General features: G+C 33.3%; 4 protein-coding genes across 4 annotated transcripts in view; 3 read left to right on the top strand and 1 right to left on the bottom strand.

Annotated features, from left to right (window-relative positions):
* The window catches only part of LOC111707100 (DNA helicase B), a 30116-nt gene extending 29268 nt beyond the window's left edge, over nucleotides 1-848 (bottom strand). Inside the window, exon 1 of the mRNA XM_023480098.1 lies at nucleotides 752-848. The gene's annotated coding sequence lies outside the window, so the exon portion shown is untranslated. The remainder of the gene's footprint in view (nucleotides 1-751) is intronic.
* LOC111707101 (zinc finger protein 711) lies at nucleotides 502-2262 on the top strand. The gene is made up of 2 exons (XM_023480099.1): nucleotides 502-656; nucleotides 1264-2262. Exons 1-2 carry the CDS (start codon nucleotides 503-505, stop codon nucleotides 2178-2180), a joined length of 1071 nt encoding a protein of 356 aa, XP_023335867.1. The 5' UTR covers nucleotide 502; the 3' UTR covers nucleotides 2181-2262.
* Nucleotides 2263-3098: 836 nt separating this feature from the next.
* LOC111707102 (RE1-silencing transcription factor B) lies at nucleotides 3099-5002 on the top strand. The gene is made up of 2 exons (XM_023480101.1): nucleotides 3099-3268; nucleotides 3768-5002. Exons 1-2 carry the CDS (start codon nucleotides 3148-3150, stop codon nucleotides 4361-4363), a joined length of 717 nt encoding a protein of 238 aa, XP_023335869.1. The 5' UTR covers nucleotides 3099-3147; the 3' UTR covers nucleotides 4364-5002.
* Nucleotides 5003-6232: 1230 nt separating this feature from the next.
* LOC111707099 (RE1-silencing transcription factor B) lies at nucleotides 6233-7928 on the top strand. The gene is made up of 2 exons (XM_023480097.1): nucleotides 6233-6642; nucleotides 7049-7928. Exons 1-2 carry the CDS (start codon nucleotides 6234-6236, stop codon nucleotides 7792-7794), a joined length of 1155 nt encoding a protein of 384 aa, XP_023335865.1. The 5' UTR covers nucleotide 6233; the 3' UTR covers nucleotides 7795-7928.
* Nucleotides 7929-13724: the final 5796 nt, after the last annotated feature.

Below are 13724 nucleotides of genomic sequence, written 5' to 3'. Positions count from 1 at the left end.
CAGAGACGATCATTCAATTTTAGCAGATAACCATGAGCATTATGGCTGGTGACAGAGAAGATCGTTCATTTTTAGCGTATAACTGAGCATTGGTTGGTCACAGAGAAGATTGTTCATTTTTATCGGATAAAAAAATGTTGGCTGTTAACAGAGAAGATCGTTCATTTTTAGAAGATAAATGAACATTGGCTGGTCACATGAGAATATTGTTCATTTTTAGTGAATAACTGACTGTTGGCTGGACATAGAGAAGATCGTTCATTTTTAAGCAGATAACAAAAAATCGTCCTCTAGGACAGACGTGTTATAGCGCATAGACGATGTAATCTTACCAGTCGTTTAAAGAAATTTTTGTCTAAACTCAAGTTTTCTTGTCCATGAAAACCAATTTTTATTGGTTAAAAAAATGGTCCAAAAAGTGTGCATGTGGCGCTCTGCTTAAAAATTTATGATTGAAACATCCAAAGAACTATTAAAATTTATTTACAAAATTTCAGATAAAATGGGTGAAAACACCAGGGAAGAAGTAAAATTGGAAGGGTATGTGCTTAAAGAAGAAATCCCCATAAAAGAGGAAACTCCATTAAGTTCAGTTGATACATACACTGTATATTTAAAAGAAGAAGATGTCAAAACTGAAATTTCAGAAATCAAAGGTCAGGAACTAAGATAGAAATCCCTTACTAAAGAGACTGTCACCCTAATTAAAAATGAATTTCCCTTTTCACGACGGTACCCTTTAATCCTTTACCTGAGCAACAATTAGGAAGATATCCTTGATTTTCTATCTCATATTTTGAATTGCTGCATTCTGTCAATTTCCCTTTTCGTCTCTGCTGCTTAAATTTGCAAATCCCTTTTAAAGAAAATATTAATTGAAAACTATCAATTTTTAAATAAATTAACAAGGATATCTTCAACATGTTTGCTAAATCTAAGGTTTTAAGGTTGCCAGACAACTCTTTGTGTCTTAATATTTTACATCAATACTCTCTTTATGCGTATTCACCAGGTTTACAGCTGGTCTTTTTGTATAATTTCTGACATAATTTTCTTCTCATAATGTTGTTATTTTTTTTGCTTGATATCCCCTGTAAATTAAACTTTGATAAATGAAATTTCGACCCACCAAAAATTGAGCATTTTTAGTGAAACGTTTTTTGTAAATCTTATCTTTCTTTTTGTTTTTAAGTATCCATTTCCTAATTTGGAATGGCAACAGTAGAAGGTCACCATACCATGGTTTAACACTGAAATTTTTAGATGAAGATATGGTTTTGAAAGAAGATCCACTTAACTCGGAACTGAATAGACCCAAGAAGAGGAAGAAACAAAAGCTGACCAGATATGAATGTTTTAAATGTGAATATTCTGCCTCTACAGCGAGTAACCTGAAACTACACATGAAGAGTAAGCATGAAGGTGTGAGATATCCCTGTGGAGAATGTGATTTTGTTGCAACATTAGCAGGAAATCTGAAAATACATATAGAGAGAAAGCACTTAGGTTTGAGATATCCATGCGAAGAATGCAATTTCGAGGCAACCCAAAAATATCTTCTAAAGACACATATTGAAAGTAAACATAGGGGGATTCAATATCCATGCACTGAATGTGATTTCTCTACCACTCTTCCCTCGTCTCTAAAAGTGCATGTTCAGAGTAAACACGAAAAAGTGAAGTATTCATGTAGTAAGTGTGATTATGTTGCGAGCCGACAAAATATTCTAAAGATGCATATTGAGAGTAAGCATGAAGGTGTGAAATATCCATGTACTAAATGTGATTTTTCCGCACACAAGGCAATTACCCTGAAGAGACACATTGAAAGTAAACATGAAGGGGTAAGATATCCTTGTGAACAATGTCCATATTCTGCCACCACAACAAGTGACCTAAAGAAACATATTAGAGGTAAACATGAAGGAGGATATCACTGTTACCAGTGTGATTATATTGCCACACAGGTAGCTCATTTAAAGACACATATTGAAAGCATTCATGATGGAATAAAATATCCCTGTGACCAGTGTACATTTGCGGCTACTCGACCGGATACTCTGAAGAAACATATAGAAAACAAACATGAAGGTGTGAGATACCCTTGTGATCAGTGCAATTTTTTTGGAACTTCCCAGAGGTATCTAAAATACCATAAAAAGAGGGATCACATTGAGTGAAATGTGAATGATATATTTTGAAAAAGTTTTATGACTCAGACACTTTTACTTTACTTTTTTTCCTAATAAAACACTCTTTTTATCTCTGCTGATATAATTTCTTGGATTTTTCACTTTTTGGATTGCAAATCAGCTTTAACTATTCAAATATTTTGCTTTCTGATCAAAAAGAAAATTATCCTATAGTAACCTTTACAACAGTGAGACCCATACAATTGTGGAATAGAAGACGACATTTAAATATTAAACATTTAATGTTGTTACGTACGGAGCAAAGTGTTTTACCAGTTGTAGCTTGAAATCAAATGGTTTTGTTAAATGTGTCTATATACTCTGCACAATTACTGTTTTCATCTTCATTGAACTATTTAAAATAAAAAGTTTATTCTTATAGCCGTTATTTTACTCCACAGCTTTATGGATCTCACTTTTTATTACAACAATCATTCACAAAATTTGTAAACCATCTCTTAAATACTAGAATATTGAAAAGATCCCAGTTTCTGAATAATCAGTGACTTATAGAAAATTTATACCAATTCCTAGAAATTTACAATTTTTTTTATTTGATGCCTAGTCCATGGATCTGTTAGTATGTATATCCAAATTGTACCCACCGCTATATTTTTGGGTGCTGTATCAACCTATCATGTCTATGACAGTGACAATGGAAAGAGATTGATAGTAATTCAACTTGGTAAATGATTTTTCTCTCTCTTTGTAATATTTTTCTGTAAGTTTAAAGAGAAGATTTTCCAGTATTTTCCGATTTCCTTGGTTTTACAGTTTTAATTTCAAGGAAATTTTATGCTTTAAGAGAAATTTTTTAAGGTGGTAAAATAAGCGTTTTTTTGGCAATATTTGTATTTCCATTTTTTTCCTATATTACCATGGAAAATTTATTGGAGCAAACGTAGAAAATGCTCCAACCAACTCTAAAGTTTGAATATTAATAATTCCAGAGAGAATGGCAGAAAGTGTTAAAGAAGAAATGGTTCCGACCAAGAAAGAAATCTCAACTGATGAGGAAACATGCACAGTATACATTAAGGAAGAAGATGTAAAGACTGAATTTAATGAGACTTCAGGTTTTAAAATCTTGTTTTCGATTTTTTGAATAAAATCTCAATATACTTAATTAAATAATAGTATCATTTCACGTAATTTTTGAAGTATGGTGTTAAAAATGAATTTTTATCAGATGGCTCTAACAGATAATTTTTATTTATTGTCTTAGTGTGTTTTCAATTATCAACTTGTCATCAAACATTTTTAATTATTTACAAGTTTTACAGATTTCACCGTTCTAATTGTTAAAAACTATTCCCAGATAACCAATAAGAATTGTAGATTAGCTTTTTTGATCATGCATAAAGAAACTTTAGTAGTAAATTCAATTGACGTAAATTTCATTCAGTCAAGCTAATACGGGTATTGTTGTGAAACGGACATGCTACACTATAAAAGATAGGAAACTTGAATATTACTTTAATGATTTATTTTTCTTGGCTAATTTAAGTTAGCTTATATTTTTGGGAAATATTAGGTCAGTTTGAATTCCAAACTTTTGAATTTTTTATATTTTAGGTGAAATCATGGATAATGAAGAAGATCCCCTTCAATTGGAACCAAAGATAATTAAGAAGATTAAACATGACAATAAAAAATACATTTATTGTGAACAATGTGATTATGTGGCGACCCAAGTTGGACATCTGAGGAGACATGTTAGGAATAAACACGAAGGATTGAGATTTCCTTGTACCTATTGTGAATATGCTGCCACCCAACTAGATCATTTGAGAAAGCACATTGAAAGTAAACATGAGGGTGTTAGATACCCTTGTAATCAGTGTAATTATGTTGCCACCCTAGCATGTCATTTGAAGACGCATACGGACAGTAAACATAATGGTATTACATTTCCTTGTGCTCAATGCAGTTATGAGGGCTCTACATTAAGTAATCTGAAAAAACATATTCAGCATAGACATGAGGGAGTGAGATATCCTTGTGATCAGTGTAACTTTGCTGCCATTACAGCAGGTCATTTAAAGAATCATATAAGAAATAAACATGAAGGAGTGAGATATCCATGTGATCTATGTCAGTATGCTTTCACAACAGTTTCGAATCTAAAATCACACAGAAGGAAAATGCACAACGAAAAAAATACCAAGTAGGGTTACCCACAAAGAATAATACTGTAAAGACGACTTGATACTCTTAAATCTATTCTAAGTTTAAATAAAGTCTCCTGCTATGAATGTAGTCTTTAAATTTCTAATTTAATGATTTGGAAGGAAAGAAAGAAGTTTAAAGTTGTAGGGAATCATGAATGTATGCCAACCCCACAAGTCTGGTTCAAACTCCAGCCACATGTATGTGATAGCAAGGTAGGGGGTGTATTGAACCGATTGAGAGCCGGGGATGCAGGGCTTGGAAACCGACGCCCAAACATCCATGGCTCCGCCACTAAATGGTGTCCGCTATGCCTAAGTAAAGGGATAGTTAACCACCTTTCGGAGCATCACGTTGTTGTATCCTGTCAAGCAGTAGCCTATGAGAGGTCTAAAACAGGGCTAGGAGCCCTTATGTCAGGGAGGCCACGGAGCAGCACGGCAATCCTTACTGGGATATTAGGGGGAGATAATGTCTCAAAGGAAGTGCTGCTGAAAAGGACTGAAAAGATAAACTTACTGCTGGAGCGGTGGATGGATTTGGCAGGAACAGCTTAATTCGGGTAACCTCTTTTCTTCGCCTAAAGGGTTGTTTGATACCAACCTTCCAATGGAGTTAGTTGATGAGCCACTGGCTGGATAGTATCACCTTTTTATCTTCTGACAATGGGCTAATTGTTGTGGGTTTAAAGGTCCAGTTAGAGTAGGTGTGGGACGGTGCTTCCCATGCCTGCCGGCGGTCTGGGGGGTTCATAACGGGACCTCTTTTTCAGATTTCTTTTCTTATGTTTCTTAATGAAACAGACAGTATAAATTTCATAAAGTCGTTTCCGAAATCTCATCCTTTTTGGGTAACCCTGTAATTGATCCAAACTAGTTTTAATTTTTTTATTGATATTAAAGAAAACAGAATTCAGCATTTATTTTCCAATGGATACTTTTTACCTCTAACCTGTGATATTCATTTCTAAACTTAGCAAGCTGTAGCGAAAGCAGGCAAAAGAAAACATACCTTTAAATATCAAAGTCTATTTCCTTATTTTGATAGAAGTATTTACTGTTATTTTGGAAGGAGGCTCAGATATGGCTTCTACGGAATGGAGGTTGACTGTTTGTATGTATGTTTACCCAAATAGTTTCCCAACAATATCAACATCAAGCTGAACTTTCTATCACTAGATTTTTTAAAAGAAATTATTTACCTACTTTTATTATTTTTAGCTCTTAAACGTTGATCTCCATAGCACAATTGTACGGATTATCCCGTTTTTGTTGGCGGATTTACAAAATAAATCTGTATTAAATTTTATTGGAGGCAACATTTTTAAATTTTACTGTCATCCCACAAATAACATTGAATCGATCGTTCTGATCGATTTTACGTTTATTGGATACAAACAAACAAACCAACACCTGACGGACAACAGAAATTTACATATTTATATGATGATGCAGATTTCATTGTAGTATAATTTAATCAGAACATAATGTGTTTACAGGGTTACCCACAAAGGATGAAACTGTAAAGACGACCTATGCAGATTTCACTGTAGTATAATTTAATCAGAGCATAATGTGTTTACAGAGTTACCCACGAAGGATGAAACTGTAAAGACGACCTAAAAACTCTTTAAATCTGATGATTTTAAGGTTAAATTAAGTTTTCTGCTTTGAATATAATCTTGTTATGGCTTAATATATATTATAATGATTAGGAAAAAAGCAACAAGTTTACTGTAGCAGTGAATGAGTAATATAAGGAAGCAGGCAGCATAAATTCTACACAGTTGTCCCTGAAGTCTTATCCTTTATGGGTAATAATGTACATTATCAAAATTGTAAACCTTGAATAAATCTTTGCATTTCAGATAAAATGGCAGAAAATATAATGAAGGAGAAAATTATTATAAAGGAAGAAACTAGTCATACATATTGTGCATTTACTGCAGAGGATTCGTGTACTGCAGAGGGTTCACGTACTGCAGAGGATACATGTACTGTAGAGGATACATGTACTGCAGAGGATACATGTACTGTAAAGGATTCGTGTACTGCCGAGGGTTCACGTACTGCAGAGGATTCATGTACTGCAGAGGATTCATGTACTGCAGAGGATACATGTACTGTAGAGGATACATGTAATGCAGAGGATACATGTACTGCAGAGGATACATGTACTGTAGAGGATACATGTACGGCAGATGATGCATGTACTGTAGAGGATACAGTTACAGTATATGTAAAGCAAGAAGATGTAAAAAAGGAAAGCCCAGATATCAAAGGTATTGCTGAACACAATTTACCAAAACAGTTTTCCGATCTCTTCATTTTTTTCTTTATTTCCTTTTATCAGGGTTAATATTTCCACAAGGCTGTTAGAGCATGCTATCCAGTTACGAATGAAAACTCGTTGTCTTGGATTTTCCAAAATGTGGTCTGCCATTATTTGTCCACATTTTAAGTTATTAAAAACATTTCGCAATTATCAACAATCTCCGTCTATTTTTAAGATAAAAAGTTAGTTTTTATTTTTTTTGGAAAGCTCATAAGATATACGATATTTATTCAAAATAAAAGACTTTCTTTATAGTCTTCTCAAAATTCCCATGTTTATTTGAATATAAATCTTTTATTATAACTAATACTTATTTTATTCAGATTTTTTAATAGATTCATCTTTGATTACAGGTGAAATTGTTAAAGCAGAAGATCCCCTTCACTCTCAATCAAAAAGACTCAAGAAGAGTAAATCGAAAGAAACGAGATTTCCTTGCACGGAATGTGATTATGTGTCATCCTACAAACAACATCTAAAAAAACATGTTGAGAGCATACATCTAGGAATTAAGTATCCTTGTGACTTGTGTGACTATGCTGGAACCGAAGCAGGAAGTTTGAAAAAGCATGTCGACAATAAGCACAAAGGTGTGACATATCCCTGTGATAAGTGTGAATATGTTGCCACAACAGGATCCAGTTTAAAGAGACATATTGTAAGCTATCATCAAGGTACGACATATCCTTGTGCTTTTTGTGAACATATTGCGTACACTCCATATAATTTAAAATCTCATATTCAGTGTAAACATGAAGGAATAAGATATCAATGTGATCGTTGTGAATTTGCAGCGTCTCATTTAGACTATCTGAAGAAACATATTGAAATTGTACACGAAAGATTGAGATATCCCTGTGATCAGTGTAGATATTCAGCTGCGTCAGCCAGTAATTTAAAAAGGCATTTTCAAAACATACACGAAGGAATCAAGCATCCCTGTTTGGAGTGTGATTACGCTGCCACTGAAGCAGGAAGTCTGAAGAAACACATTAAAATAATGCATGAAGGTGTTAAAATTCCTTGTGATCATTGTAACTATGGTGCATCTACACTTGGTAATCTGAGATCACACATGAAAAGAAAACATAATGCGTGAAAAACGACGAAAAAAGAATATTTTGAAATGAGTTGAATAAGCACGTGGCATTCAATCAAGGGTTTCCAGGGGGTTTTCAGCCCCCCTCCCCCCCACATTGGCTGCTACCTACTGCTTACTACTACCTCTTGGAATGAAAAATAAATTAAGTCCCCCGGGCCCTGGACAAATTCCTGTGTTAAAATATTTAGATGAAATATTTTTAAAATAATTTTCATATCTTTCTTTGTAAAAAACTATCAATTCTAAAAAGTTTTTAAAAATTTGATTTACGCATTAATGCATTTAGATTTTAGACTGTATTGTACAGGGTGTCCCAAAAAACATGGGAATTCAGTGACGAATTCGATATCGTCTTTGTTATGAATTAGCATTGTAATAATAAATTTAAAGATATAAAAGTATTATGTCTGCTAAAGTATTTTTTATGAAAAGGGTAAAAGACGGCAAAGATGTGTTTATACTGATGAACAGTGAAGGCGGACAAGTTTACTCTTTTTGTATACTGCAATTTTCTTTTTTTACTAAGTACAACCGTATGCAGTCAAAACATATACAAACAAAATGAGCACATAGCAGACGAAACTCTTACAGATTACAGCTTTCTCAGTAGGTATCACTATACTAAATCAAAGAATTATTTAAAAAGACAATATCGAATTCGTCACTGAATTCACATGTTTTTTGGGACACCCTGAATATGCTTGCGATACCTTTATGTTAAAGAAATCTTAATATAAATATATATATATATATAGATAATTATACATTTTGTATTCAACTTTTTAATTATACAAAGTTTGAAGATTTATCGATTACATTTTAGTGGATTTTAAAAAATCAAATCACAAATAGTTTGTAGCAATATCATTCATATAAATAAATTATTCAACTGCTTGGTATAAAACTATCAGATCCAGGTAAGTTAATGGTAATATTTTACAAAACAGATGATATCAGATATTTTCTTCTACTTAAAATCGTTAATCTATTTAAAAAATAATTGACATTCATAATATATATGTTGCGTATAGCCGGCCAAAAGGCTGGACAGAATGGGAAGAAACTTTTATGGACACTCACGGGAAATTTGCACATTTTCATTTATTCTTGAATACACATTTAGGTTTTAAATATTTTGCAGATGTTTTGGCACAATTGAATTTGCTGGGTTAAGGGCTTTTCAAAGATGTATAATTTGTTGTAATTTACGCAATTTTGTTTATGTACTTGTTTAGCTTAATTACTAGATTTTTCTTTTTTGGATTTTTGCAAATTTGTCATTTTTTGTTGCTGATTATTGAAGTAGAGTCCAAGGGCTTTCCTAAAAACGTATCAAATGTTATAGATTTGTATCACAATTAAGAAAATAGAGGGGTGGGGGCAGTTTTCTAAAAGTTCAAAACAAGTGGGTCTTTTTAAAAAAGATCGTTTTTGAAAACGATTAAAAAAACGAAGCAAAAAACGATCGTTTAACGCTTTCGGTTTAGTTCATGGTTTATACAATTAGTTAGGGATTAGCGTACATCATCACTATATACAGTATACACTATAACCTCGTCGGTCTAAACTCTCAAGATGGCAGTTTTTCTTCGTAATTGTAAAACTATGAAGTTCCGAGATTTTTCATAAAAGTGAAGAAAAATAAATAACATTAATTTTTTAAACTTCGGCCAGTCATATACTCTTCCTTTGAGGTTGGGGTCATAAAAATTTGGGCCCGATCGGTTCAACTTTTGATGTTTATAAAGTATATAAACTTATATAGAGAAGAATTATATGTAAAGCATCAGCGCAGCTTCTCAGTTTTCATATTCATTAATAGAAATTCCTCCTCTTCAGTTAGTACACATGGTGACAACAATCTATATTTAGATATGAATATAGAAGATTGGTATTTTATATGTTTATAATTTAAACAATTAAGATGGGAATGAATGCACAAATAATTAAGATGGGAATGAATGCACAAACAATTAAGATGGGAATTTGAATGCACAAACAATTAAGGGGGAATGAATGCACAAACAATTAAAATGAGGATGAATGCACAAACCATTAAGATGGGAATTTGAATGCACAAACAATTAAGGGGGAATGAATGCACAAACAATTAAAATGGGAATGAATGCACAAACAATTAAGATGGGAATGAATGCACAAACAATTAAGATGAGAATGAATGCACAAACAATTAAGATGGGAATGAATGCTGAATGCACAAACAATTAAGGGGGAATGAATGCACAAACAATTAAAATGGGAATGAATGCACAAACAATTAAGATGGGAATGAATGTACAAACAATTAAGATGGGAATGAATGCACAAACAATTAAGATGGGAATGAATGCACTAATTTTTCCCTTCTATAGATCTGTTGAATCTGCAAAAGTTAAACTGTAATCAAACATTGCGGAAAAAACTTTCTCTCAAACATTTTAGTGACAACCAAATTAATTATAATTAAAACTTTCATTAATTGGTTAATCAATGTTCTGCATAAAAGATTGGTTGGTTTTCGGGAAAGAATCATCAAAATTTGAAGAAATACTTATGTGGTCCCGGATCCATTTTGTACATGACGGATCCAGATCCATTTTGTACATGACGGATCCGGATCCATTTTGTACAGGACGGATCCGGATCCATTTTGTATAGGACGGATCCGGACCCTTAGAACTACTGTCATGGTAACCAGGTGCATAAAGTCTAGAGTAAAGGCAAAGATTTTTCTCAGTTCAACGTGGAATTTTCCAGAGAAATATATTTGAAGGTAAAGTAGGGGGGGGATGGGGGGTTGGCGACATTAGATCATTTTAAAGTTAACTTAACTTAATTCAAATGGTCACAGAGACGATCATTCAATTTTAGCAGATAACCATGAGCATTATGGCTGGTGACAGAGAAGATCGTTCATTTTTAGCGTATAACTGAGCATTGGTTGGTCACAGAGAAGATTGTTCATTTTTATCGGATAAAAAAATGTTGGCTGTTAACAGAGAAGATCGTTCATTTTTAGAAGATAAATGAACATTGGCTGGTCACATGAGAATATTGTTCATTTTTAGTGAATAACTGACTGTTGGCTGGACATAGAGAAGATCGTTCATTTTTAAGCAGATAACTGAACATTGGCTGGTCGCAGAGAATATCGTTCATTTTTATCGGATAACTGAACATTGGCTGGTCGCAGAGAAGATCGTTCATTTTTATCGGATAACTGAATATTGGCTGGTCGCAGAGAAGATCGTTCATTTTTATCGGATAACTGAACGTTTACTGGTTTCAGAAAAGGTAATTAATTTTTAGCGGATAAATTTACGTTGGCTGGCAACAGAGAAGATCGTTCATTTTTAGCGGATAATAGAACATTGGCTGGTCACTGATAAGATTTCAAATTTTCTAATAACTGAGCGTTGGCTGGCCAGTTATTACAATGAAGACTGTTAATTTTTAGCGGATAAAAGAAGGTTGGCCGATCACAGTGAAGATTGTCCATTTTTAGCGGATAACCAAACGTTGACTGGTCAAAGAGAAGAAAAAGGTCTGAAAGTAAAAGTCCCAGATTGGGTGGAATAACAAAACATATTTGCACACAAATCTATATTTACACTACAACAATACAAACAAGATGGCCTTTGATACATGGAGGTTACTCCTTTCTTCAGCATTGATTCCTCCCTAGCTCCGCCTGGCAAACTGTACTTTATTATTTATAATTGTAAATCCTCACTTGTTCAAAATAGTTCATTTTAGCAGATAACTGAGCGTTGGCTGGTCATTGGTCACAGAGAAGATTGTTCACTTTAAGCGGAACGTTGGCTGGTCACAGAAAAAAAGTTCATTTTAGTGGATAAATAAATGTTGGTTTCATTTCACGTAATGAAAATGAACGGCTCTTTTATGTTAGTTAACATTCTATTGTTTTACTACACTTGTCAGGGTCAAAGAAATTTCAGATAAATTAAATTAAATCTTTTTTACCCAAAATATTTTTTATAAGGTTATTACATAATAGAAAGTGACACAAACTAGAGTTATGTGGGCACTAGACAATCTATATCTAAATAATAATGTTTTTTTGCTAATGAAGCAATTGGAAATATCTTAAAAATAATTATGTAGCTTTCACTCCTTTTCTAAGCTTTTGATCTCTAAGTTTCTTCAAAACTTCTAAAAGGCTGAACCCCTTAACAACCCCGGCACCTCTCAAAGGCCTCATAACCTCTAAAGCTGTTTGCTTTTATATGTCTAAGCAAGGACTCTAGATTATTCAATTCAAGGAAAATATAAACGGAATCTTCAATGCTTTGTGGACAAATGATGCGTACTGCAGTTACTAAAATGATTGTAAACAAACTCTATATGAAATTTGTTTATAATCATCCTAGAAAATGCAATAAACTTTTTGTACAGTGAAACCCTTAATAACGAATACATCGAAAGAATTTATCAAATGTCGTATTCTTCACTTTCTGAAAATGGAATGTTGCAGATGCTTAGTTTTTTAATTAAATGATTATATGGAACTCTTTAAAACTGTTCCAGCATATTCATGGCTATTTATTTATTTTCGCAAATACTGAAATTTACGTAATACAGTATAAAACTCGTTAAAAAATTGTCTAGATAAATTTGAAAAATTCTTCCGGTGTATTCGTTATTAAGGGTTTCAGTGTACATTAAGCGTTTTGGAGTTCCTAGAACCGATTGAATTGGAGAGAGGTCTCTAAACTACTTCAAATTTTGAATCACCAATTCAAAGTTAAAGATTCAAGAAGATTTGAATCAAAGATTTAGGGTTTAAACCAGCTGTAGTTAGTTCAGAAACCTATCTGCATTTCCTTATATTCGTTCCTGGTGTATCTTTCTTGGTTTAATATAATCTTATCATTTGTTATCACATATTCATTAGATTTCCTTCAAAGATTCATTATCACTCCGTTTACAGGTTTACACCAGAACTAGAGGAAACCAACAATTACTGGTATGACTTGCTTGCAACCTTGAACTCTTACAGTTTTTATATTTACTCTTATATTTGAGAGTGAGAAATATATTTGTTTCCATGAAGGATAAAAAAGTCTGTTTTCTACAAATAAAAAAATCATTTCAATCAAAGGATTTGGTTCAGAAAGAGTTTATTATGATCCGCTTCTATAGCCACATAAAAAGTACCAATAAAACATTTAATTTTTCCCAGCGAGTATTTTATTGATTTCGGACTTTATCCTGCACTGGAGACAAATTAGTATTTAGTTTGTTTTCAAATACTTGATCTTCCGTGGTTATATTATGTAGATAATTCATTTATGTTTTCTCTGACCAGGATATTATTTATGGTTAGTCCCAGGGGTCACAAAAAAATTGGAGCTAAGAGACGAATCAAAAATCGTCTTTGATGACCGCTAGTGGACAAATGACATACAAGACTGAATACTTTTCAAAATGTAGTTTGCATAATTGCCTAATTGTATATATATCTCCGTCAATTTGAAGATGCAAAAATAGCAGACCTCGTTTTGGAATTTCATATGTTAATTGTTACTATGTAGTTAACGTTATAATTCCAAACAAAGATGTTTATCGGGACACCCTAAAGGATAACCTGTAGAGAAGCCTAGGCTAACTATCGGGACACCCTGTAGGATAACCTGTAGAGAAACCTATGCTAACTATATAGGTCGTGTATCTAGTATCTACATGATATAAGGATGGTTTGAGCTGGTAGTCGGAGCAGGGATACTCTAGAGTGAAGAGCAACCATATCAAGATAAAGGGGGGGTATGTTGAAGCTTAGGAGAGGGGGAGGTCCACAATTTTAATTAGAATGAGGAAGGGAGGGAGTGTTTCGAATAAAAATGTGAACAGTGGGATGGGTTGGTTGAAGCTTGAAGGGGGAAGGAGTGAGGATACAGTGGATGATT

Source organism: Eurytemora carolleeae, unplaced genomic scaffold, assembly GCF_000591075.1.
Source record: "Eurytemora carolleeae unplaced genomic scaffold, Eaff_2.0 scaffold155, whole genome shotgun sequence".
NCBI classification, from domain to species: Eukaryota; Metazoa; Arthropoda; class Copepoda; order Calanoida; family Temoridae; genus Eurytemora; species Eurytemora carolleeae.
Note: the sequence above shows the minus strand (reverse complement) of the source record. Positions and strands in the feature narration are given on the sequence as shown.

Bases quoted from the DNA above. Each gene is read 5' to 3' on its own strand.
- LOC111707102 (XM_023480101.1), top strand. From the start codon at position 3,148: ATGGCAGAAAGTGTTAAAGAAGAAATGGTTCCGACCAAGAAAGAAATC. The intron at 3,269-3,767 runs GTTTTAAAATCT...TTTATATTTTAG, and splicing joins TGAATTTAATGAGACTTCAG to GTGAAATCATGGATAATGAA.
- LOC111707099 (XM_023480097.1), top strand. From the start codon at position 6,234: ATGGCAGAAAATATAATGAAGGAGAAAATTATTATAAAGGAAGAAACT. The intron at 6,643-7,048 runs GTATTGCTGAAC...CTTTGATTACAG, and splicing joins GGAAAGCCCAGATATCAAAG to GTGAAATTGTTAAAGCAGAA.
- LOC111707101 (XM_023480099.1), top strand. From the start codon at position 503: ATGGGTGAAAACACCAGGGAAGAAGTAAAATTGGAAGGGTATGTGCTT. The intron at 657-1,263 runs GTCAGGAACTAA...TGAAATTTTTAG, and splicing joins TGAAATTTCAGAAATCAAAG to ATGAAGATATGGTTTTGAAA.